Consider the following 27,258-nt stretch of genomic DNA (forward strand, 5'->3'; position numbering starts at 1 on the left):
AAAAAGAAATTTTTCTTTTCTTTTTTCTTTTTTCCTTTTTTAAGATTTGCTTCCTACTCTGGGGCCCCTCAGTGGCTCATTTGGCTAGGTGTCCAACTCTTGGTTTCTGCTCAGGTCATGATCTCAGGGTAATGAGATCGAGCCCCATGTCAGGCTCCATGGTTAGTGGGGAGACTGCTTGAGATTCTTTCTCCCTCTGCCCTCCCACCACTCCAGCACCCACATGCGTGCTCTCTTTCTCTCTCTCAAATAAGTAAAAAAAAAAAAAAAAAAAAATTGATTCTTACTTCCAACTCAGTAATCACCTCCATATAAAGAAAATCTTTAAAACCTTTAGAAGATAATATATGTGAATATATTTTTGACCTTTCTGTAGGGAAAGATTTCTTAAACAAGTTCCAAAGCCATTAACCTTAAAAGATTGATAAATTTCAGTGTGTTGAAAGGAAGTACATTTTTGAATCGAAAGATATCTTAAAGCAAAAACACAAGTCACAAACTGGGAAATGATGTTTGACACACATGTAACATGGAAAAAAGGATCATTATTAAGAATATGTGAAGAACTTCTCTTCAATAAACCAACATAAGACAAGAGTCCCAGTAGGAAAATAAGTAAAAGGCATGAATAGGCATTTCATACAAGAAATAGCACATATGGCCTATACAGCGTTCAACTTCATTAATAATATGGAAATTACAAATCAAAACTATGTTTTACATTCATTTGATTAGTGGAAATTGAGAAGTCAGATGATAACAAATGATGGAAAAGAGATGAATTAAACAGTATTTCTTAAACTATTGAGAAAATACTGCACCAATTTGAAAAAACATAGCATTATTTCATAAAGTTGAACAATTATATAATCTGTGACCTAGTATTTCCACTTAAAGGTATATACCCAAGAAAGTCTTGCATATGTGTGCAAGGAGACAAAAGAATTTTCATTATGCCATTAAAAATACCTAATTCTATCTAAATTAATTGCAGTATATCTAAACTAATAGCAGTATTAACACAGTAGCCTGTTGCTTATCAGTTAAAATGAATAAAATACAGTCATTTGCAACAACCTGGATTACAGTTGGGGACATAATGCTGAGTGAACAAGGCAAGTCCCAGAAGCCAACATCTAGCATGATACGTTTTAGAAAGTTGAAAATCAGGCAAAACTATAAACAGTATACAGCTTACACGATTTTTTTAAGCAAAGAAATTAGAAAATTCCTGACAATGGTTACCTTGAAGTGACACAGAAGATGGAATAAGGGAAGGAGCACATTGGGAAAATAAAAGCCCATGGAAATATTCTTGTTCTTGAGTTGGGTTCATAGTACAGTATTTTTATAAGTAAGTTAAAGAGGCACATGGTAGTGTCGATGGTGTGTCATGAACCAAAATATAAGATTTATACTTTTGTGTATACTTAATCTTCTGGAAAGGAAAAAGAGAAAATAAGGAAGAGAGGATTGTTTTCTGCTCCTTCCTGGAAAAGACTAGCATGTGATTTTAGTAGCTGCTTAAAGAATCGAGTTGTGGATCAGGACAAGTAGAGTTTGCTGTACAGAGTTGAAACTGAAAATTGAAATTTTCTTTGATTTATTTATTTAAATTGAAGAGGATGTGGGCAACATACATGTTATGTTATACTGATTGCTGTCAATTGTTTTAATCATTTGTGCATCTTGTAGTGAAAGTTTAAATTTGAGCTATCCCAAACTAGCCACATGTGTTTTTGTTTTTGTTTTTTTTAACTTAATTTGAATTTTTGTTTTTATTTGATTTTAATTCTTCGGTCATGCTAGCAACATTTCATATGTTTAGTAGCTGCACATGTCTTGTGGCAACCATATTGGACAGCACAGATAAAGAATATTTCCATCATTGCAGGAAGTTATATTGGACAGCACTGGAACTCTTCATGAAAATCAAATACACATTTCAACTTCCTTAATATCTCCAGAGCTGTATTAGCTAGTCTGTATTAACAAAAATATACCAAAGATGACTTTACAACTGACCTATGATTATAAAAGTTCGAATTGGTATAGTTAGACTGATCTTTTCTCATCTCCTCATTCCTAATACTTTTCTTACATTGTTTATTAATAATTTGGCAAAGGATAATACAAAAAAGAAATCTAGCCTTATGTTTTGTAATTTAAAAATTTGAAGGTGCAATTCAGATGAAGTTATAATTATATTAAAAATGTAATTAACTTATACTTTTTTGAGCTATCAAAGGCCTTGAAATAAGGAAGAATAGAAATTCTTTAAAATAATCCAGCTAGCACTGAGCATTAAGGAAGGTTACCTTTCTCATTTCTCTCAGGTCCTACATACAGCAGTTAAAATACTTCATACTAACATTGTTTGAAAGTATTTATAAATTACTGGTTTATAAGATATTTTAAAACATTTGCTATATATTTTTTATTTATTTGCATTTTCCATATTGTTAATGACAAACTGAAAGCTTTTTATGGACACATTTAATGCATTTATATTACTATTGCCTAATGAATAATTATACCGGGATTTTTTTTTTATATATATACATATATAGTTGTTGAAGTCCGAAGAGGATTCCTCATATAAACCTGTGAAGAAAGCTTGTACTCAACTTGTTGATAACCTAGTTGAGCACATTCTTAAATATGAGGAATCTCTAGCTGGTAAGACATTTTATATATTGGTAATTAAGTTGATTTTATAAGATATTTTAAAATACTTTGGGCACATTTCTCAATTTTGCTTCTGGTTCTACTTAGCCTAATAATTAATGACATTTTTAAATGAAGGGGGTTTTTTTGTTTGATGTTGCATCCTAGATTGTATTGTTTAGGTTGACTAAGATTATCTAGAGCAGTATAATAAAAGCGTAGGTCTCATCTCTTCTACATCTTTCAGTAGCATAATTTTAAATGTTATGTTGAACAGACATCAAAGTCCAGGTGCTAATACGGATTTAGCTAGTTGCACTCATCCAAAAACTGCTTGATATCTTTTAAATGATACAGAATTTTCTCTCAAAAATGAAATTGTTTTAACTATGATAAAAATGTTTTTAAAAGATTTGTAGTACATTCCTAATATCATTTATAATTGTTATATAAAATGTGTTTAATCTGGAGCTAGATAAAACGGTTAATATTTTTTAAGTTGACAAATTCCTTAAATACTTAATATTTTATATTATCTATTACATTACCAGTCACAGATTTGAAGTTTATAAATAATTATATAAAACTATAAAAGTAATTGATAATCTATTGCTTAAAGCACCCAAGACTAACAATACTTCCCATATCCTAATATACAGTGATGAGGAACAATAGTCAGCCTTGGTCATTCTCCAGAATTGGGAGCCTTATAGAGGTACCATTACGGCACCTAAGGAAATTGTTGCTATCCTTTATATTTTATATGCAGTTTATTTTCTTTAATTTTTTTTTCATTTTCCATGTGTACCTCTTTTTCTTTTTATCTCCTAGTTCTGTTTCCCCTATTTTAGCCTATCCTAGATTTTAAGGGTGATACTGTTGTCAGTGTTGAAAAATTGCTAATCTCTTCTAAAAACTAATTTGCCTCCTGAGAACCACTGTATCTCCTAACTAGCAGCATTTTCCTCCCACTGGAGCATAGTTTACTTTTCTAAGGTAGCGCTGGTCCAGCTTCTTAATTTGTCATGCCAGTCTTTTAACATTCTTCTACCATGGTAGCATCTCTCTTTTCCCAGTACCCTCAAACACAGTATCACCACAGCTAATTTGTTTTTGTCCCCCTTTGCTAACTTTCCCTTACTTACTTCCATCCTTTTTAGATACCAGCAACACCATGTTTATTCCCAAAACCCCATCCCTAAACTTAGCTTCCATTCTACTTATTAACTTCAACCCTATACCCCTTAGTGTAAAATTTGCCTTCCATAGCACAGCCTCTTTGTCTTTTATTCTTAATATATGTAATATGTATAATAAAAGAAAAAATGTAGGAAGTCTAGTATCCTAAGAAATGCTAATCTTTTATTGAAGCATGTATTAAATCAGTTCAGGGGGGTGATGTTGACTAACTTAAATAATTATATAATTTCCACTGCCTTGTCATATTTTAGTATCTTATTTCTGTTTTTCCAGACTCTGACAATAAAGGTGTGAATTCTGGAAGATTGGTAGCTTGCATAACCACTTTGTTCTTATTCAGCAAGATAAGACCTCAGCTCATGGTTAAACACGCCATGACCATGCAGCCATACCTTACCACTAAATGTAGTGTAAGTATAGAGCTGTCCTACTTTTCTGTCTTACCATGTAGTATTTTCAATTTAGAATTCACATGATGCCATCCACACTTTCACTGACCAGCTGTGTCTTATACTCAAATATATGTTCTAATATTTGTGGCAAGTTATCTACAGATATTTTCCTGATGTATTATAAATGAAGTTCAGGCTTCATTTCCTTTATAGCTCCTCAGTTCAAACCCTCAGTAAATGCTTACTAAATGTTGTAACTACTGCTAAGACCTCAAAGATGAATGAGGCAAAGTTCCTCTCATTGAGAAATGTACTGTCTTTTGGATTCTAAATTTGCTTTTCATTTGTCATTTCAGTATATTTTCTTATATTTATTTTCTAATTCATCAATATAGTGAATATGGAAAATCTAGTCTATCAGAGATATTAGGTGCTTGTTTTAAGTTAATATTGCACATACTCTGTTTTTCTAAGTTTAAATGTGAAAATCAAATAAAACATTGCTTATGTAAAATAATCCATCAATTTATATGACAGCATGGTGAGTTAAGTGGCTTATTACAAACACTAAATTTTGAGGTAGTCCAAAAACTTTAAAATGTAAATAGTTTTTTTACTTGCTATGTTCCCAGTGTTCCTAAAGAACTAATTTTAACTGTTTTCTCTACTAGATTTGCTTTGCTGCTATGGTCTCGTTTTTTGGTGATCTAAAATTAACAAGTTCTAGATGAAAAACCTGAGAAATTTTAACTACGGAAAGTACCAGAAGATAAATATATAAAAACAACATATAATATTTCTGAGATCCTCATTCTATCTTTAGGGCTTGTATTAGATCCAGAAATAAATTGATTAATATATAATCTATGGCCAGTAGTAATAGCTAATATTTATTGAGCACAGTGCCAAGTACTATGAAGAATTTTACATGCATTATCTCATTTACCTTTTGAAGTAGGTATCGTTATTATCTCAGTTTTACAAATAAGAAACTAAAGCCTTGAGAATATAAATAGCTTGCCCAGTGTCACACAGCTGACCAGTCCCAAAGCTAGAATTCATCCCCATGTCTGTCTGCTTCTAAGAACTGGTCTATAATATAACTTGCATGAATAGGCCATGTTTGAACCAATATTTTTGTAGCAGGATTACTTTGAAAACATTTTATTCAGTTTTTATATGTCTGTTTGTGTGTGTGTATACACATATGTGTGTATTTATGTATTTTTTTTATCATGTCAGATGGGTAATGTGCCAAGGTTATAACAGGGTGTAAGGGAGGCACATGTCCCATAAGAGTGTGAACACCCTCTCATCATGCTTACAAACTAGAAAAGGATCTATAAATATATTTTTTATTGAATCCTGTGGGTATGCTAAAAGAAAGGATGAATATTGGAAAGTTTTATACACATACACGCAGAGTTTTAGATAAATAAGGCCATCTCCTATATGTTAGACACACTTAAATTTTTTTGTTTTCTGTATCCTGCCTCCCTCCATCTTTATTCTTCTTCATCTCGGGATGAACAACCTGGAGTATCCTTACATACTGTATCCGTACTTCTGTAATTGTGCACATATACACACATATATAACTGGTTGACCAGTTTTTTAAAAAATCAAGTTATATGCATATCATATTAATATATACATATTATATATGTATACAGTATCCCTCTTATAAATGTCCTATGATTTATTTAACCATTTTTCATTTTGGCAGGTTTTTACATTGTTTCCTATTGATAGGCACTACAAGTAATTTCTTAATAAACATTCCTATTCATATACCTTTAAATTGGGGTGCTTTTTTTTCTTTGGGATGGATCCTAAGAAATGGACTTGTTAGATTAAGGGAATCTTCTTTTGGGTTTGGGGTTTTTAATAGATTTTTCCAAATTGCTGATGGACATGTTTTATAGCTCTATGGAAACCAGTATATGACAATCTGTGTCATTTTTATACTTTTTGCCAGTAGGGTATAAAGGAATAGTTCATTGTTGCTTCATTTTACCTTCCCTGATGTCCAAGAAGGTTGAATGTCTTTTTTATGATATTAACCAGTTGTACTTGATTTTCTGTGATTTGACTATATGATTTGACCATTTTACCTTTGAATTGTGGAGCTTTTTTTTTCTTTTTTGAAAATTCTTTACTCTTAAATTTTTTAGATTTGAAGCATCTTATGTTATAGTCATTTCAAGTATTTTTCTTAGTATTACATTCTTCTGCTCTTTTCCTTCACGATTTCTGCCTTTAAATTTTTCTTCTAGATTTTAATTCTTTTACTTGACTTTCTAGGTGAGAAATATTAAGAGTAGTTTGAAAAATTTTAACTATGATTCTCAAGTGAATTTATCTTAACAAAAATTCTCCATCCCCAGTCTACTTTACTCCATGCACCTATTATTTAAAGCAGGTGGGAGAGGGCTGGAAATGACAGGATTTCTATGTTACTTAGACTATTCATCTTACTTGTGTTTTATTTAATCCTGTGAGTGTGCTGAAAGGATGGATGAATGTAAGGTGGGGATTTTTTTTCTTTTAGTGAGAGGTAATAAGCTCAAAGTGTCCAAAACGAGTGTTAGTAACCTGTTGCTAAGACTAAAGAGTGATAACCTGACTAGATAAAAACATGTTGAATGCCTTGCTTCACAAAAATAGCTAGTAACTTTGGTGGCCCTTAGGGCAGAGGAACTGGGTGACTGGAGGATAGTGGGTAGAAAGAATTTTTTTTTTTTTTTTTTTTTTTTTTTTTTTTTTTTTTTAAGAGACTTGATTATAAATTCTTCACTATCCTTTTGGGTGTTGTTGTTGTTGTTTTTAATGTTCTACCTATTTTTTTTTTAACTGCTTCATTTTTAATCAAAGTTCTAAACTTTTTAAAAATTAAAGACCTAATATTTCAAATTTTAAAATAAGGAAGTCTTATAATTAGTTTTGGGATTCTCTATTTGCATCTGTCAAAAAAAGCAGTAACACAAGGCTTCTCAACCTCAGCACAATTGACAGGGCCAGATTATTCTTTCTTGTATAGAACTATTCTGAGCATTGTAGGATGCTTGATAGTATACCTGGCCTCTGTCCACTGGACAGTAGTATACCCCAACTCCCCTAATGCAACAACCAAGAATTTCTCCATATTTTGCTGAGTATCCCGTGGGAACAGACTCACCCCTCCAGTTGAGAACTACTAGATTAACATACACAGTTTGAAAAATACTAACCTTAAAAACAGTATCAATCTTGTAAAGTACTTAGTTAATATTTAAATACCCTTGTTCAGAATTGGCTTATGTTGCATTTTAGGGGGGAAGAAATAACTGTGGCATTGTGATTAAGTGATCCAAAGGTTACATGATAAGTTGGTGGCAGAGCTAAAATCCAGGTTCCTGACACTGTCTGGTGTTCTTCCTTCCATATCTTAAAAAAGCTCTTTTCTAATTTTTTTTTCAACTGAAACTTTACATAGGTAATACCTCAACCCCTAAATACATAAGGGTATATATAGTTTCTTGTTAGATTTTGATATTCATAAAGCACTGATTTTATCATTGTAGACACAAAATGATTTCATGGTTATCTGCAATGTTGCAAAAATCCTGGAACTGGTTGTACCACTGATGGAGCATCCAAGTGAAACTTTCCTTGCCACTATTGAAGAAGATCTAATGAAGCTTATCATCAAATACGGCATGACTGTAAGCATTCAGTTTACCATCTCTGCATTGATTAATATAACATTCATAAATGCTAACTAAATCATGTTTTTACCTTTGTCTTCAGCTTTTATCTAAACTAACATTTTCTGTATCTTTTAGGTGGTGCAACATTGTGTGAGCTGTCTTGGGGCAGTTGTAAATAAAGTGACTCAAAATTTTAAATTTGTATGGGCCTGTTTCAATAGATACTATGGTAAGTTCAGTGCCTAGGCTTTAAAATTATCCTTCTACATCCTGTACTAGCTCCTTCTTAAAAACACATCTGATAGGGGTGCCTGGGTGGCTCAGTCATTGTCTGCCTTCAGTTCAGATCCTGCTGCTCAGTGAAAAGTATGCTTCTCCCTCTCCCACTCCCCCTGCTTGTGTTCCCTCTTTCCCTGTCTCTCTCTGTCAAGTAAATATATAAAATATTAAACACACACACACACACACACACACACACACACACACACCCCTTTGATAAAGACAGCATTAAGGGAATTTTAAGAGGTGTGATTGTCCTCTGGTCCATTCTCAGAAGCAGTATTTTCTAGTATCTTGTATTTCCTTAAGAATTCAGTATAATTACTTCAGGAATTTACCTCATATTAAATGTTGGTAGGTTTTTTGCCTTCTATGTAAAATAAAATTTAAATATCTTTTTTTTTCTTATATTAATTCATTTAGGCTGTAAGGTATGCCCTCATAATTCTAGATGTGTGTGATCCTTAGAAACATTAGTAAAATTTAATTGTAACAACCTAGCAGTAATTATTTAAAGATAATAATTCAAGGATAAAAGGTTTCTTGTAAATAAATATTACTTATCTTAATAGGTGCCATTTCAAAATTAAAAAGTCAGCACCAGGAAGACCCAAATAACACCTCACTTCTAACAAACAAACCAGCACTTCTCAGATCCCTTTTCACTGTTGGAGCACTATGTCGGCATTTTGATTTTGATCTAGAGGATTTTAAAGGCAACAGTAAGGTAAAGATTCTAATATTAATTACTTAGTATGCTATAAAAAATAGGACTCTGTGACCCTGTGAACTGAAAATTACTAATGACCCAGCATAAAAGCAGCATTAGAGTAGTCTGGTTTAATGAGAATTCTGAAGCAGTGCAACCCAAAACATGGTTCTCAGACTAGCCTCTTATCTACACACTGTTTGTTACTGGTTTATAACAAGAAGTCACACAAGCTCTATCAGCTCTATAACAGAAGAAATGCTGGGTAAGCAGCTGACTTTATTTATTTATTTTTAATTTTCTCAATGATGGAACAGTCTGTTAATTTGTGTTCTTACACAAACTTCTTTGTCACAGACTTTTATCTTTAATTTCACTGCTCTAAAATCTATGGATTTATAAATTTATGGATGATTTATTCCTTAGTAAAGTTTACATGTGGAAATTCTCACTGTTTGCTTTTAGGTTTTTTCCTTTATGGTTGAAAGCTGATTGAAGTTACTCTTCTTCATTTGCTTGAATGTGTTTTTTTCCCCCTTAGGTTAATATAAAGGATAAAGTACTTGAACTATTGATGTATTTTACAAAACATTCAGATGAAGAAGTACAAACAAAAGCCATCATTGGTCTAGGTAAGTTAAATCTAAATTTCTTTATAGTTTTGGTTGTTTGAGAGGTTGGACAAATTTTACAATAATGTGAATCTAAACTGTTGTTTTATTTAAATATGTTTCTATTCGCAGTAGGATTTGTTGTATAGAATATAGGACTAGGGGTTAAGACACCTGGGTTCCATTCTTGGCTCAGCCAGTGACTTCTCTGGATGACCTTGAGCAAGTCATATAACCTCTCTGTTCATCACAAAAACTTTTTGGTAGCATTAACAAGTTTTAGAATTTAATATGCATGAGCAATTGTTTATATTGTCTTTTGAACAAAAGTGAGTAATAAATTTTTGGTTACCTAAACCTCACTAAATACTTAACTGATTTCTTTAAATAAATTTAAATCTTAATATTCCTTCTTCGTCCCCTTCAGAAAATTACATATAGCAAATTTACTAAAAATTCAAGTATCACTTACTTTAGGGAGTTAAATTAGTACAGTGTTACCTTCAAGCCAAATGTGCACCTTTTAATATTCAGTCTGGACGTAAGTTATATGAAGTGGCAGAGCTTAAAGTGTTAATTCAGAGAACAAATAGTGCAAATTTTAACTTGAAAAAGTAGCACTTTGTAGAAAATAGTGCCTTTAGACCAGTTAATAAATGACATCTTGCTTGGGCCATAATTATACTGTGTGACCTTGGATTAGTTATCTGATCACTCTATGCTTTGAGTTTAGTTTTTTGGCATCAGTAATACTTACTGTCATTAAGGATCTTCATTTTATCTTATATAAATAAGCGTTTTGTATAAATAAGCATGAATAGTATTATTTTGCTGCTTATTAACTTATGATTATAGGATTCAGCATTGTGGCTTCATTATAAGGCCATAAAAAATAAAAGGATGATATTGTTAGCTCTAGTTTATTCTAGAATTATTCTGGTTCATCAAATAGATAAATATATATTAATTTTTAATAATGCCAATGTAGTACTTTCTGCTAGGGCTCCAAAAAATGTTTGCAGACTTTACCTCTTAAATCCTGAAAACATCCCTTTGAGGTAGGTGGGTGGTAAATATTATTGTCCCCATTTTACAGATGGAGAATTGAGGCACAGAGAGATTATGTGACTCACCCAAGGTCACACTACAAGTCAGTGGTGGACCAGCAATAGAACCCAAGACACCTGACTCCTAATCCACTCCCCTAGCCAATAGGCCCTGCTCCCTCCTCAAGGTTTCCTCTTGTGTGAAATTCTCCTTTGAAATGCAATTTCTTGTTTTTAATTCATGGGGAAAGAAGTACCTGCTCTGATACTTCTCTGGGTAAGGCCACTAGCATATATATTCTTCCAGTCATTTTAAGTTTTAATTTTTGAAATAAGGAACTCTTCATATAATTTATCAATATTTTCATTAAGTATTATATTTAATTTTAATATGAATATATCAAGATACTTTTTTCTCTCTCATTAGGATTTGCCTTTATTCAGCATCCAAGTCTAATGTTCGAGCAAGAGGTGAAAAATCTATATAATAACATTTTATCTGATAAGAACTCTTCAGTAAATTTAAAAATACAAGTGTTAAAAAATCTCCAAACCTACTTACAAGAAGAGGATACAAGGATGCAACAAGCAGATAGAGACTGTAAGTAAAAATTTATTTTTAAATTTCACAGTGTGGCAACAGTTAGAATACTCTCTGTTTTGTAATCCAGACACCTGAATTTCCTTACCTAGTAAATGAAGACATTCTGTTAAAGAAGAATCTTAAGACCATAGCTAGCCTTTAGGGTATTTATAAACTCCCTAAAGTAGCTTTTGAAATTTAGTGTATATGCAAACATTAACATTTTGCAGGAGGATAGAGATTATAGTTCTCAGGTTCTCAAAGGTGTCTCTGACAGAGATATATACACACGAAAGATTAATAGCCACTGAGCCAGAGCACTAGCTATAGTTTTTGTGCTTTTGGTTATGGCCTAACTTGGTGTATTTCATGAAGGTGATATACATGTCCTTAATATGTTTACTTTTGTAGGGAAGAAAGTTGCAAAACAAGAAGATCTAAAAGAAATGGGTGACGTATCCTCAGGGATGAGTAGTTCCATCATGCAGCTTTACCTCAAACAGGTGCTGGAAGCATTTTTTCACACCCAGTCAAGTGTACGCCACTTTGCCCTGAATGTCATTGCATTGACCCTAAACCAAGGTCTCATTCATCCAGTTCAGGTAAGTATGTTTTATAGTGGAGCACTTATTAAAAGAGCCAAATTTGTTATCATTTGATGACATTGTGATTAAAGAATAGATCGTAGTTCTTTTTTTTTATCTTACTTGTTAAGTTTTTTTGTCCTAAATGCTTAAGAATCCATCTCCTAGGTTGTCATATAAAATACCCTTCTATTCATAATTTTGTCTCTTCAACAGATTTCCAGTTTATATGGCAGAATATGAACTTGGAATCAATTTTCTAAGTAGGGATGATTTGTTTTAATCCGTATTGACTCTTATCCTTAAGAACCAATAGCCTTTAATGTCAGGAGAGTTAACTGGGGGTAAGAATATTCTCTAACTATTAAGCAGGGGGGTTTTAGTCCATAGAGAAGTAAATTATATTACCTAAGTTCAGGTCCTTCATCTGTACATTGGAGATAGTATCAACTACTAATACCTCAAAGCATTGAAGTGAGGACTAACTGACATAATAAAGACATGTCAGCGTCAATAACGATTGGCACCTAATGCTGCAAATCATGACCTGAGCCAAAGGCAGAGGCTTTAACCCACTGAGCCACCCAGGTGCCCCGAGACTCTTGAATTTTTGAGATACTTGGGAATCTTTGCTGGTATTCTGAATGGCCTTAGTTGGTTGTGTTTTTTATTATTATATTTGCTTTTTAAAACTTTTATTTAAAATTTCACACTTAAACAAAAATATTACAAGAGTGTATGGCGAACTCCCTTATATTCTCTTCACCTGTATTCATTCAGTATTAACATTTTGCTATATTTCCTTTATCTTTCTCTTCATACACACACTTCTTTCTGAATCATTTGATAGTAATATTGTGATACCACTATAACTGTTTACCTCTGAACACTTCAGCGTATATATATTTCCTAAGAACAGGGACATTCTCTTACAAAATCATAATTCAGGGGCGCCTTGGTGGCTCAGTGGGTTAAAGCCTCTGCCTTTGGCTCAGGTCATGATCTCAGGGTCCTGGGATCGAGCCTCGAATCGGGCTCTCTGCTCAGCGGGGAGCCTGCTTTCCTCTCTCTCTCTCTCTCTCTCTCTCTCTCTCTCTCTGCCTCTGCCTGCTTGTGATCTCTGTCTGTCAAATAAATAAATAAATTCTTTAAAAAAAAATCATAATGGAGTCATCAGATTCAGGAGATTTAACATTGATGCAGTCTTATCTAATAATAGTCCATTTTCAGATTTTGCCAGTAAAAGCTTTTGTTTTTTGTGTATTTGAGTGAGAGAGAGAGAATGCAAGCCAGGGCAGGAGCAGAGGGGGAGGGAGAAGAAGAAGGAAAGAATCTGAAGCAGACTCATCAGTGAGCATGGAGCTCATGCAGGGCTCAGTCTCATGACCCTAAGATCATGACCTGAGCTGAAACCAAAAGTTGGATGCCTAACCGATTGAGCCACCCAGGTGCCCCAAGTCAGTAATATTCTTTATGGACCTACTCCCCCTGATTCAGGATTTATTCCATGATCATCCTTTTCAGTTAGTGCTCTGCTTTTGTTTATTTTTAAGCTGTTTGTTTGTTGTTTTCAGGTCTCACCACTGGTTCAGATTCTTTGTACATAGTATAGGTATTTTTTGAGTTTAGAAATCCAGTGGATTTGCTATTAACAAAACAGTAGCTATCAGACTGATCATTAAAGCCCTATATAAAATCAGTATTGTGGAAGAATTTATATTTTCCTAATTTTGAAATATGGAAGACAAGTTACTTTGTGTCCTATGTTATCTTTACATACCAAATTCAGTCAACCTTGAAAAAGTATTGGATTATATATTTGTATTATATGTCATAATCTTAAGTGGATAATTTTAGTGTAGGAGCTCTATGTTTGTTTTTTTTTTTAAAGATTTTATTTATTTATTTGACAGAGAGAGATCACAAGTAGACGGAGAGGCAGGCAGAGAGAGAGAGAGAGGGAAGCAGGCTTCCTGCTGAGCAGAGAGCCCGATGTGGGACTTGATCCCAGGACCCTGAGATCATGACCCGAGCCGAAGGCAGCGGCTTAACCCACTGAGCCACCCAGGCGCCCCTAGGAGCTCTATGTTTAAAGAACCTTTGCTTCACACTGAAATTGTTTCAGTTTCACCACATAAGTATTTTTGCTGGTGCTTCATTGCTTTTTTTTTTTTCCCTTTAAGATAAATCTAAGGGAAAATGAATCTTTTTTTTTTTTTTAATTTATTTATTTGACAGACAGATCACAAGTAGGCAGAGAGGCAGGCGGGCAGGGGGTGGGGGGTGGAGATGAAGCAGGCTCCCCGCTGAGCAGAGACCCCCCCATGCAGGGCTTGATCCCAGGACCCTGGATCATGACCTGAGCTGAAGGCAGAGGCTTTAACCCACTGAGCCACCCAGTTGCCCCAAGATGAATCATTTTTAAAAGAACACTAAGATATGACATTTATAGGAAGGCCTGTAAAGCTAAATATGTATATCGCAGTATACAGCGAGTTTTATATATGTCATGATCATACAGAGCTTTTACTACTGTGATGTCTTAAAAATCCTTTCATTCACTTATTTATTTATTTGTTGATTGATTTGCACTACAAGAATACCTTTATTTTTATTTTAGTGTGTACCATATTTAATTGCTATGGGAACAGACCCGGAACCAGCTATGAGGAACAAGGCTGATCAGCAACTTGTGGAAATAGACAAAAAATATGCTGGATTCATTCATGTATGTGTTTTTAAATTGTATCCCCTAAACTTGAATGTCTTTCTTTGGTATACCATTACCTTGATAAATGTTCTGTCCATATTCATATTAGAATAAAACCTTTTGCATAGTATTTACTTCCAAACATGCAACTAAGTTTGTCACCCAAGGTGTTTAAGACTTACTCTTAAGATTGAGCTAGAGGTGACTGGGTTCTAGTCCCTACTGTGTGAAGTTGGCAGTAATGGCTCTTCTGGTTCTTGATATTTTTTTCTTACATAAAATAAGGGGGTTGCAATAGGTAATCTCTGATATTCCTTCTGCCACTTGAGTTCCATGATTTTATTATTTTAAATAAGAAAGCCAAGCAGTGGAGTTAACTTCTGGCTATAATGCTCAAAGCATATTTTTAATTTGACTCTTAATTTCCATGTCAAAAATGAGGCTTTTATTGATTTCAGATGAAAGCAGTGGCTGGTATGAAGATGTCTTACCAGGTACAACAGGCAATCAACACATGCCTAAAAGATCCTGTAAGGGGTTTCAGACAAGATGAGTCCTCTAGTGCTTTATGTTCACACCTTTACTCCATGATCCGTGGAAACCGCCAGCACAGACGGGCCTTTCTGATTTCTTTACTCAACCTCTTTGATGACACAGCTGTAAGCATAAAAATTTACTATTTTAAGAAAATAAATGTTCTATAAATTTTATGCCTAAAGTAGTGACCATTTTGAAAATATTACCATTTTAGTAAATAATAATGACTGTATTAAGTATGTGTTTCTTTACATCTCCTGTAGTAATTATAAGGTATATAGTCAAATTGGGAGGGAAAATTTTGCATGAGTACAAATACAGTGAGGGATAAAATATAATTGTGTCTCCATACTGAATGTCTTATTAAACTTTGGTAACAGTTCCTTTAAGCATAACTTTCAATCACTAAACTGTCACTTGGGAGCAGGGGATACGTTACTTCACTAAATAAGGTGAAATTGCACTTATTTCTGTTACGCCCAAATATTGTTAAAATAACTGTTGTAGGTTTTTGGCTGCTGAGATCCTAATTTGTTCAACTTGACTTCCTTAATGAAGAGCCCACTTTTGTGCAATTACAGTTTTGATCCTTTGGGTTATTGTACAAGTTGCATTGGCCAGGTCCAATAAAATAGAAGGAAATAGAACAACCTGTTCTTTAAACTTATCTCTTAATTTATTCATTCATTTTACATAAATATTTATTCAGCACCTGCTGTGTGTGGTAGTCATCATGCTAAGAGATGAAGATAAAATAGTAGATGGAACAGATGTAGTATCTGCCCACATAGAGCTTACCAGTTAGCCTGTGTGTGTGTAAAGTTTTGAAAAGAACAAAAGAAGGGTTGTGGGGTTTTTTTGTGTTTTAATCACTTAAAGGTTGACTTTGTTATTATCCCCAAACTAGAATTTTTAAAAATAAAATTTAAATTGCCAGAATGTAGATACCTTACGAGACCTCTTCTTTTTAAGTGCTACGTGAAATTTTTTTGTACGTGATCTAGCAAATAAATATTACAAGCATCTATTTCAGAAATACTTGAAATATAATCCTCATCATCACCACCACCACCACCATCATCATATCATCATCAGTATTAAGTATTCATTGTGTAGAGGGCATCATCATGCTAGGAGTGGAAATGGTATGATATAGTAGTCTTCCCTCACTGATCTTACCTCCCTCCAATTGTGGTGATAGAACGCAATATAAAGGAAGTAAATATGTTAAGGTTGACATATTCTATGTGCCAGGTGGTTTGTACTGTTGATTCTGCTCTAGTCCTTATCTTGTCTCCTGAGCTTCATTCCTGTGTGGTTTCATTGTCCTGCTCTCTGTCATTAGCTCAGTATTCTGTCACTGCGGCATGCACAGTGCTAAGCTGATAATTCAGCTGTCATAACGCAGTGCTGTGTCCTGACTAGTCCCAACAAAGGATGTCAGAGGAGGAACAAATCACTGAAGGCCTGGGAGGTTAAATGAGATAGATCCACTGCTTAAGCCAGGGGTAAAAAGATAATAAAGGTACAAAGATAAGAATGTGTGGAAAATAACAAATAGATTATTATTTGACTGGAGCAGAAAGGTCATAATGAGGCATGGTTTATGGAGGATTTTGTAGACAGTGAAAAACAAAAAAAAGCATTAAATAAAGTGAAGAGGACAGATGCCAAAGAGCATTTCAGGAACATGGATTTTTTTTTTAGCATTGTGTTCACACTGGAGGCAACAAGGGATTGACCTATTATGATGACAGTAAGAAAGAAAAGAAGTGTTGTGAAGAAGTAATAAATCAAATAAGGCTGTGTGAGAATCGTCAAAGGATAACTGGAATATTTTTGTCCTGAGCACCTGAGAAAATAATAGGATTGTTGAAAAGGAGTTGAGAAGGACTTAGAGGATTAGTCAAAGAGGTAGGAAGAGAAAACTAAGGAAGAAGAAAATTTCAGGAAGGAAAGGGTGGACAGTAATGTCTGGTACTACTCAGAAGTCAAGGAGAATAGATATTAAAAAAAAAAAAAAAAAGAAATGGGGCGAGATTAGATGGCAGCCATCAAAGAGTGAGGGACACAAGCTTGATTGTGACTGAGAGTGGTGAGGAAGACATGGCAGGAGCAGCTCTAGAGTATTCTTTTAAGAAATTTCTTTTTTTTTTTAAAGATTTTATTTATTTATTTGACAGATCACAAGTAGGCAGAGAGGCAGGCAGAGAGCGAAGGGGAAGCAGGCTCCCTGCTGAGCAGAGAGCCTGATGCGGGGGTGTCGATCCCAGAACCCTGAGATCATGACCTGAGCTGAAGGCAGAGGCTTAACCCACTGAGCCACCCAGGTGCCCCAAGAAATTTGATTTTTTAAGGAACAAGCAATATAGGACTTTTTTATAACCAAAGTTGAAGAATTTCAGAGTTTTAAAAAGATTTATTCAGAATTGTCCTGAACATTTTCAGTTTTAGGAGAAAAAAATACGTATATAAATTAGTGTTAAAACTAATAGACAAGGTAGAGTCCTATGGCTGCATTTCCCCAATTTTAACACTTAGGAATTGATACATATTTAAAAAACAAAACGTAGAGTGTTAGCAAGTTTATTGCATTTGTCCTTTGGGATTTTATTGTTGCTGATGCCGCAGTTGGGTTTTGGATTGTTTGCATGGCACAATAGGTGAGATGGCAGGAGGGAGGGGAGTGTGTTTTGACTGCTGTATTTTCTCTTTCCCTTTTTTTTTTTTTTCTAAGCTGTGTTTTAAAGGAATTTAAATTTTAATGTGCGTTTCTGTTTATATTCATTCTATATGATTATGAAATGCTGAAAGTCTCTATTACTTCTTTTTAAAGCAAACAACTAGTAGTAACCATAACTTTTGCCTTAAATTTTGCCTCCCTCAGAGTTTTTATCTTGTGAGACTATACTATGGCCCTGTCAGAATGACTGATACTGGATATGTAGGAAATGGGCAAATGTTTTTGAATACATGAACTTTGATTTTTTTTAACCCACATGTTAGTACTATGATTACCACTTATTTTTGAGGGCAGAATAGTAACTGTGTGTAACTGATCTCCATATGGGTTAAACTTTTAGAAGCACAATGACAAATCATTATGAATTCATATGTATACTTTCTGATGTGGTATGGATTTATCATAAAAATTACATATACTTTATAAGAATACTACAGGGAATTCCACGTGGGTGCACAGAAAAATTTCACCTCTTCCCTTCTTGAGGTCCATGGTATAAGTCATTATGAAATCTCTTTAAATGGGTATAAGATTATTTTATAAAATCCAATTATGTGCCCCCTCATCCCTTTTTCTTACCTCCCTCCCCTGCTCTCTCCCTCCCTCCCCTACCCTTCTCTTTCTCAAACATTGACTGAGGTGAAAGTGCCCTCTGATATTTTTTCTAAAAAGGCTTTTTGGATGGATTTCTAGATTATCCACTAAACATGTGTACCTTTTTTTAAAATTTACAGAAAACAGAAGTGAATATGCTCTTGTATATAGCAGACAATCTAGCCTGTTTTCCATACCAGACACAGGAAGAGCCGTTGTTTATAATGCATCATATAGACATTACACTCTCAGTTTCTGGTAGTAACCTACTGCAGTCATTCAAGGAGGTAAGTTACACACATTACTATTCTTAATGCATCTGTCAAAGTGCAGGCATGCTATTCTCACTGTTTTGTTTCCATTGTTCTTTTTTTTTTTTCTTTTCACAGGTAAAGTCTTTCTAAATGAATTTATTAAAATTGGGGCAGTGCTTGAATTGGGGAGAAGAAGTGGGTTGCCATTTCATTTCTATTAAGAAAGACCTAAAACCATTCCATTCCAGATCATTTAAGTGGAAATACACACACACACACACACACACATATATATATTTATAGTATATAAATATATAAATATATATTCTTTTGATAAGCCATCCCACTTCTTTTTTTCTCTTACTTTAAGCACTGATCTTAAGTGTTTGGTGTCCATTCATATATTCATTTAAACCCCATTTTAAAGCACCTTGCTATTCTAGAAGTCTGGTAATGCTATAGATCACAATAGTATACTTGAAGAGATATAAATAGATACCTTACTTATAAGGAAAAACAAAATGTATAATACTATTGATCTCCTGTCCCTGAACACTAGTATCATAACGGAACTGGCGTATTTTGTGCCCAAAATCTTCACCCAGTTTTCTCCGTATGTCTTCTCTTACGGTTTGTAGGAGGAAATGTAATTGGTTTCATTGTAACAGCATCCAGTATAGCACTTGAACACCTCATAGGCATCAGTTAATTATTTAAAAATTAATTGGAATATTTTCATGTGCCAGATGATGCAAGTAGATCTCATTTTACAAAATTGTTTTGCTCAGAGCTCCCCCTGATCACAGTAGTAAATCAGGGAGATTATTATAATACCCAAGGGTTGGAATTATAGAGGTAACTAAACCCTTGCTGCTTAAAGTGTGCACCAAGACCCAGCAGCACTGGCCTCACTTGAGATCTTGTTAGAACTAGCAGAACCTCAGGTCCCACTCTAGACCTGCTGAAACAGTCTGCATTTTTAACAGAATTCCTAGGTGCCCCTTAAAGTTTGAGAAGTTAATAATTTCCCAGAAACTTTAGTCATCATATTTTTATTTCACTTCACTTACTGTTGTGAATATACTTGTAAATGTTTCTCCAGTTTTATTTCTTCTTAAACAGTAATAATTGCTTTGTAATCTGGTCTTTTCCCCTCTGTTAAATCCAGCTGACTTTCTTTTTAAGAGCTAACAGTTTCATAAAGTACAAAAAAAAAAAAAAAAATCCACAGAATTTAACTAACTTAAGAAAAGTTGCATATTATTGAGAAGTTCTTAAAAGGGAGAGTTTGATAGAAGTTGGGGTGTTCAAGCCTGTTATATTCTCTTCAGTTAAATTATATGTAGCACTGTTTTTTTAAATAATGAGTATGCCTAACGTGGGGCTCAAACTCATGACCCTGAGATCAAGAGTCACACACTGTACTGACTGAGCCAACCAGGCGCTTAAATTAAGTGCCCTTACTTAAATTATAATTAGTGTTTTTCCTCTAGTGGTTTGCCTGTACCAAATTGATATTTTTATAACTAATTTGTATTTCATCTCTATCCTATAACAAAATTGTTTCCCTTCGATATTTGAGAAGAGCTTTTGGGGAGGGGGGCATCAGAGCAGTGGATTATATAGATTATATATGACTTTGTTTAGTCTTGGAACCTAATTGTTGTTCATGGAAAGTCAGAAGGTTTCAGTATATAAAATATTAATTTAGAGATGCTTTTTGATGATTATGAATAGAGCACAATTATTTATTAGTGGTATTTTGTTACTGTTTTTCCTTTTTTTCCCCCAGTCAATGGTAAAAGACAAAAGGAAAGAGAGAAAATCATCACCTGGTAAGGAAAATGAGTCAAGTGAGAGTGAAGAAGAAGTTTCCAGGCCTCGGAAGTCACGAAAACGTGTAGATTCAGATTCAGATTCAGATTCAGAAGATGATATAAATTCAGTGATGAAATGTTTGCCAGAAAATTCAGCTCCTTTAATTGAATTTGCAAATGTCTCCCAGGGTATTTTATTGCTTCTGATGTTAAAACAACATTTGAAGAATCTCTGTGGATTTTCTGATAGGTAAGGTTACATAACCAGTTAGAGGAAAAACTTTATCCTGTTCAAATTACAAAGAAATATGAAACCCAGTTGTTTTGTGTGTGTGTGTGTGTAATCTTTTTTTTCCTCACCATAGCACATATCCTCCCCCATGTCCATCACCCAGCCACCCCATCCCACCCACCCTCTCCCCTCTAGCAATGAAACCCAGTTTTGATTGCACATTTACATATTTAAAATGTCCCTTTTAAAAGAAGGAGTTTGTTCCTTATTGTTGCTGTATAATATTTTGTTTGTAATATACCACAATTTGTTTGCTCTTTAAGAGAGGAAAAACAGGGGCGCCTGGGTGGCTCAGTGGGTTAAGCCGCTGCCTTTGGCTCAGGTCATGATCTCGGGGTCCTGGGATCGAGCCCCACATCGGGCTCTCTGCTCAGCAAGGAGCCTGCTTCCCTCTCTCTCTCTCTCCCTCTGCCTGCCTCTCTGCCTGCTTGTGATCTCTCTCTGTCAAATAAATAAATAAAGTCTTTAAAAAAAATTAAAAAATAAAAAAATTTAAAAAAGAGAGGAAAAACATTCACTAGTTGCATTGTAAGTGAAAGAACTTACTTTGATTTCCTTAAATAGATCTTACTAGAAAATTAGGCTAATCTTAAAATAGGTTGCAAATTTAAGTTTTCAAAGAGCTATGAATAAAGAATAGATGCAGACCAACTAGACTAAGCTCCAAGAGAACCCAAATGGTCTTTAATGTACTCTGTAAAGTAAGAGATAGGAAAGTGCTGATTGTTGTGAATGCCCTGTAAGTTTACCCCTGATTAGTGACTATAGGTATCTTTTTTTCTGCCTATACCCATGAAACTTTGGTCATTTTTCATATTCATGGAAACCTTTACTAGGAATCACAAAGTCATATATATGTTCTTAGAGGACAGACCATGAAACAGAGTAAAGTAGATTTGGTAGAAATTCTCTGGCATACTAGAAAGAGAATGTTTTATTTAAGGGGCTTAGGTATTACTCAGACATTCATCAGTTTGTTACCATGGAAGAAGGTGGGCATGATGTGGCCAGGAGTTTCCACTTTTTCAAGAGAAGCTAGATAATCCAGGTTTTTATGAGAAATACCTTGATGTTCAATATTGGCAACTAGTTCAAAATAATGTAGAACCTTGTAAGGTCTTGGAGCAGTGCTAGAGAGTTGAGAAGATTTTTGAGCCAAAGTTGTTAATAATATGAAACAGGTTTGTAAACATTCTGGCTGCTGTGTAGAGGATGAATAGTTGGGAGTTGGGAGGGTAAGAAAGTAGGAGGTAAACCAGTATTTATATTGAAACTGTTCTACAGTCATGATCATGGTATTCAAAACAGACTTGAGAAATTACTTACATTTAAATGATCCCTCTATTTAAGACAAATACTGTTGGAAACAAGAGCATATTATTCTTTTTAATCTTTGCCTTTATGTCTTTACGTCCCTTTTTAAAATTACTTTTGTGTAGAAGTTCACTGGTTGAAATCTCTGTGACAAAAAGTTTAATTATTAGTAAGTGATGTTTAACTACAATCACTTTAAATATAAATGCCTGAAAAAATGTTAAAGTCAATGACTTTGTTTTCCCAAAACAGTAAAATTCAGAAATACTCTCCATCTGAATCTGCGAAAGTGTATGATAAGGCGATAAACCGAAAAACAGGAATTCATTTTCATCCCAAACAAACACTGGACTTTCTGCGGAGTGATATGGCTAATTCCAAAATCACTGAAGATGTGAAGAGGAGTATAGTAAAACAGTATCTAGACGTAAGTACTAAAACCAAAGTATATTTTCTAATAATACTTTTTGGAAAATTAAATTCTTTGGGTGGAGATAGCTCCCTCCCTTACATGGAAGCTTCATGAACTCTCAGGATTATTTTTCTCTATGTGGTTTTAACGAGTTACTTGAAGCCTGCCTGCCGTTCTCACTTCACCCATTGCATCACATTTTGTCTTCGAAAACGCTTGGTCCACCACTCACGTTATTTTAGTGAGAATGAGATTCTATAGGCAAGTTTCAGGGAAGAGCCATGCCCACTTATGTATTTCTTTTTAATTCAGTAGATTACATGGTTTATAGTTCCTAAAAGCAAAAATCAGGAAAAGTCATCCTCCTGCACTCCTCAGCCATTCTCTTGCTCTCCTTCCTGGCAACCAGTGTTCCTGCTTTTTCACGTGTTCTTACAGAAGTGTAATACAGGCTTATGCACTTGTATGCATCCTCCATAAATGCTCAGTTAGCAGGTATGTGAGAGTATGTGTACGTAAAGTGTGCTTTTTAAATATCTTTAAGAATAGGCAAATTCCTAGAGACAGAAAATGGAAAAGGTTACCAGGGGCCCCAGTGGGGGAGAAAGGAATGAGGAGCTGTTGTTTTAATAGGTACAGAATGAGTTTCTGTTTGGGATGAAAAAAGTTCTGGAAATGATGGTGATGATGATTACACAACATTGTGAATATACTTAATGGCAATACTTAAAATCACTAGAATGGCAAGTTTTGTGTATATTTTATTACAAGAAAGCTTTATGTTTAAAAACATGGGGGGGGTTGAGATTGTCCCTAAAAAATAAAAATATTTTTTTTTATTTTAATCTACTTAAAGCAAGGAGCTGAACATAACTAATAATATTTTTGACCAAGAATGAAACTTACACAGGGGGACCTGGGTGGCTCAGTCAGTTAAGTGTCTGACTTTTGGTTACAGCTTCCATCATGACCTCTGTATCAGGAGATAGAGCCCCACTTCGGCATTCTGCTCCCTGCTTAGTGGAAATCTGCTTCCCCTTTTCCCTTCCTTCCTCCCCCTTCCCTCCCATTCCTTATTCACACACTGTCTCTCTCTCCCGCCCTCTCTGTCTTCTTGCTCTCCAAAAATAAATACTTTTTTTTAAGCAATGAAACCTACGAAGTGCTTTTCATGTTATTCATTGACTGCAAACCTTACATTCCAAAGCTGAAAATAATTTTAGTTCTCTTTTTAAATTCTTTAACATCCTTTTCTTCCTCTTGTATCTTCTTATTTTAGCAGAGGGCAAAGGGGGTAGGGAACTTGAAAGATGTCTATCAGTAATTAATTATTAATCATCTGGTTACTTGGGAACTTGGACCAGGGTCAGCAAACTCCAGCTTGTGGGCCAAACCTGGCCCCCACTGCCTGTTTTTGTTTGTTTGTTTGTTTGTTTGTTTGTTTGTTAATTTTGTTTTTCCCCCACTGTCCATTTAAATAAAGTACATTGAAATAGCCATGCCCATTCGTTTAGGTATTGTCTCTAGTTGCTTTCACACTATGCTGGTAGAGTTATGTAGTAATGACAGAGACCATATGGCCTGCAAAGCCAGAAATATTTACTATCTGGCACTTTATAAAAAATATTTGCCAGGCCCTGTCTTGGACAATAGCTAAAATCTATTTAGCTACTAAACTAGACCCACACACAACTACTGCCTTGAAAAGATTTAGGAAAAAATTAAACGGGAAGTATTTAAGGACTTAACATTCTTCTTTAAGATTATTTACTTAACTCTAAATTCATATCTAATTTTTGTAGTTCAAACTTCTCATGGAACATCTGGACCCTGATGAAGAGGAAGAAGAAGGGGAGGTGTCAGCTAGTACAAATGCTCGGAACAAAGCAATTACCTCGCTGCTTGGAGGAGGCAGCCCTAAAAATAATGCAGCAGCAGAGACAGAAGATGATGAAAGTGATGGGGAGGATAGAGGAGGAGGCACTTCAGGGGTGAGGCGGAGGAGGAGTCAACGTATTTCGCAGCGTATTACGTAAAATGATTTTTATGTGCTTATATATGTCAGTCTATTAAATGTACACCAAGTAATGTAATACTTATGAGAGAAAACATTTTGTAGATAGAGATTCTCTACTTAATCATTTATACATCCTTTTGTAGAAAGTTTAACATAAAAGACAATAAAAAAGAAAAAAACAGAAATGAGACTTATCCAGCATAAAGGGTTATTAATTTTTCTTTGGATTGTATTAATGTGTGTTATCCTTTTTTATTGTTGCTAAGTTTTATGTAGCTTTATGGTTCATATGTATATATAATTTTATATATCAATAAGAGTAAAGACACGGGTACAAATTAAGAGTTATATGGTTTTACAAGTATATGTTAACCCCTTGGCGCTGGCGGTCACGGTGCGTCTCATTGCCGGCAATGGAAGTGTGCTGGGAAATCCCAACTCCCGGCGTCAAGGGATTAAAAGCAATAAAAACAAAAATTTCACTAAAATTCTTTTGTGTAACACTTCGTCTTTTTTCCCCCCTCCCAATGTTTTAGTCATTGAGAAGGTCAAAACGAAATTCAGACTCTACGGAGTTGGCAGCACAGATGAATGAAAGTGTTGACGTCATGGATGTCATCGCTATTTGCTGTCCAAAGTACAAAGATCGACCACAAATTGCAAGAGTAGTACAGAAAACCAGCAATGGCTTCAGTGTTCAGTGGATGGCAGGCTCCTACAGTGGCTCCTGGACTGAGGCTAAGCGCCGTGATGGCCGCAAACTGGTGCCTTGGGTAGACACTATTAAAGAGTCAGACATTATTTACAAAAAAATTGCTCTAACGAGTGCTAATAAGCTGACTAATAAAGTTGTTCAGACTTTACGATCCCTGTATGCCGCCAAGGATGGGACTTCCAGCTAATGAATTTGTACATGCAGCCAAATTTACAGGAATTTTTTTAAAAGGCAGAAAAACTTGAAATATCAACATTCTGGCAAAAAAAAAAATCAGTTTTATGAAGAGTAAGAATGGAACCTGGGATGCAGGAACAAAAGAAGGAAATGTTGGGCAAACATTTTTGTGGGAGCTCCCTTCGCTGTTGTGCAGCAGAAACAGATTCTCAGTTCATTTTTACTCCCACTGTATTATAGTTTAACAAAAATTGTTTATATCTTGGAAAAAAAACTTTCTGTTTAAAAAATAAACAAGTGAATGTTGGAAATTAGTCTGTTAATGTTCTTAATAAAGTGTTCTTGGAGTTTAACCTAGCAGCGGATGGCTTTCTTTAGCTTAGCCCAGTTTCCAGGGAAGCATTGTTTTTTCCAGGCTGTAAAATGGCAGAATCTCCTGGATATATAATTTATTCTGTTGAAAAAAAAAAAAAAAAGCATGCAGTATCTATGACCTATCTGCAGAAGGAGTTTTTGTAAATGTAGATTTTGATGTATTAGGTCACCCTGAAAACAATACAAGAAAAGGGATCCCCAGGCAATCTGGTGGAGCGAATACTGCAATAAATTTTTTTACTTCTCTTTGTTACTTGTCTGTTTCCATTTGAATTTCTTATTGTAAAGATCTGTTTAAATCCATTTATATTATTTTGCAGTCTTTTATGTAAAATTTATTATATCACTGGTTTTCAAAGCAAAACATAAAGTATTGTTTATACAGTTTGTATAGGCTGACTTCTGAATAATTGGTATCTATTATTTTCATTCCCATAAGAGGGTGTAAACAGTTAACTCCAGGGTTTTATTGTATCCTGCAATATTTAGTATTAACTATATATGATTTAGCACTGTGCCAAACACATTTTCAAGAGTACATTTTGATATAAAAAGAAACTATAGTTTATTCCTTGTATGCTTCAATTTCTTTCTAGTGATGTCATGATGGTAATATTTATTTTTTAAACCTCGGGAAAAGGTAACAATCATGCTATTTTGGGAAACTAGCATTTCTCTTAGTTAAAATTATGCCGTGTATTATTTTAGAGATAGAATTGAGTATGACACTTGGTAATTACATTGCATTTTTCACAAGTTATTTTTTAATGCGGAAAAAGGAGTAATTTTACTAGTTGAGATGTTTATTCATTTTCTATTCTAAACATTTTATACCTCTTTGGGGAGCGGTTTGTTACTACAAATGGGGAGAGTTGGGTATTTAATCATTTGATCTGCTTAGTTGATGCTCAGAAATAGTAATGCCTAAAATTACAGGGGAGAAGGTCTGTTTGAAATTTAAGTCATTAAACAATGTGTACTTATTTTTAAGTTCGTTTTTAGACCTCTTTAGAATGTTAAGTTTTATGAAATTGGCCAATAAATGAAAATACTCAATTTGTGAGGAAGAGTGACATTGCCACAAAATACCTTTTTGTCAACACCTATTAAACCACAATGAAAATAACTTTTCAGGATCTATTTCCTATGTGGAATTCTTTCAGAACATTTTCTTGAAGGAAATGTTTTCCCACTCTTCTTTTTTCTGCTTAGTTGCCTGTTTCTGCTTCCTTTTTACTGTGAACTCTGTAGAACTAAACTAAATTGGGTTTTCCCCTCTTGGGATATGCTTAATCAGCAAAGGACTTGAGGTAGCTTATGAAAATAACAGCGATTGACCAAAAAGAGTAAAAGACTAATAATTAGAAAAAATATAAGAATATAAAGTCCAGCCTGTAGAATACTAAAGAATAAAGATGTGGTTAAAAAAAAAAAGAAGAAACAATTTTGAATGCTATGAGCCTGACAATCAATCATGCGTGCTATTTAATTCTTAGAAAAACTCTGCTAATTAAATATGTTATCCCCATTTTGTAGATAAG

The 27,258-nt window shown here is 34.4% G+C and overlaps 1 protein-coding gene and 1 non-coding gene across 3 annotated transcripts in view; one reads left to right on the top strand and one right to left on the bottom strand.

The window, feature by feature from the left end:
* Window positions 1-25,970, top strand: part of NIPBL (NIPBL cohesin loading factor) — a 203,189-nt gene extending 177,219 nt beyond the window's left edge. Inside the window, exons 33-47 of one of the 2 annotated variants that reach the window (XM_047731887.1) lie at window positions 2,571-2,679; window positions 4,141-4,277; window positions 7,823-7,963; window positions 8,084-8,177; window positions 8,800-8,954; window positions 9,478-9,568; window positions 11,021-11,194; window positions 11,588-11,778; window positions 14,381-14,488; window positions 14,929-15,129; window positions 18,485-18,631; window positions 20,391-20,665; window positions 22,274-22,448; window positions 24,236-24,424; window positions 24,987-25,970. In XM_047731887.1, coding sequence (XP_047587843.1) covers window positions 2,571-2,679; window positions 4,141-4,277; window positions 7,823-7,963; window positions 8,084-8,177; window positions 8,800-8,954; window positions 9,478-9,568; window positions 11,021-11,194; window positions 11,588-11,778; window positions 14,381-14,488; window positions 14,929-15,129; window positions 18,485-18,631; window positions 20,391-20,665; window positions 22,274-22,448; window positions 24,236-24,424; window positions 24,987-25,352 — 2,553 coding nt within the window. In that variant the 3' untranslated portion in view covers window positions 25,353-25,970. Of the gene's footprint in view, window positions 1-2,570; window positions 2,680-4,140; window positions 4,278-7,822; window positions 7,964-8,083; window positions 8,178-8,799; window positions 8,955-9,477; window positions 9,569-11,020; window positions 11,195-11,587; window positions 11,779-14,380; window positions 14,489-14,928; window positions 15,130-18,484; window positions 18,632-20,390; window positions 20,666-22,273; window positions 22,449-24,235; window positions 24,466-24,986 lie in introns of both variants that reach the window. The other variant, XM_047731888.1, reaches the window with a different exon arrangement.
* Window positions 5,496-5,599, bottom strand: LOC125101475 (small nucleolar RNA U13). Its single transcript, XR_007127872.1, has one exon. It is a non-coding gene; the product is annotated as a small nucleolar RNA U13 (small nucleolar RNA).
* Window positions 25,971-27,258: the final 1,288 nt, after the last annotated feature.

The sequence above is a fragment of the Lutra lutra genome, chromosome 5, assembly GCF_902655055.1.
Source record: "Lutra lutra chromosome 5, mLutLut1.2, whole genome shotgun sequence".
Lineage (NCBI taxonomy): Eukaryota > Metazoa > Chordata > Mammalia > Carnivora > Mustelidae > Lutra > Lutra lutra.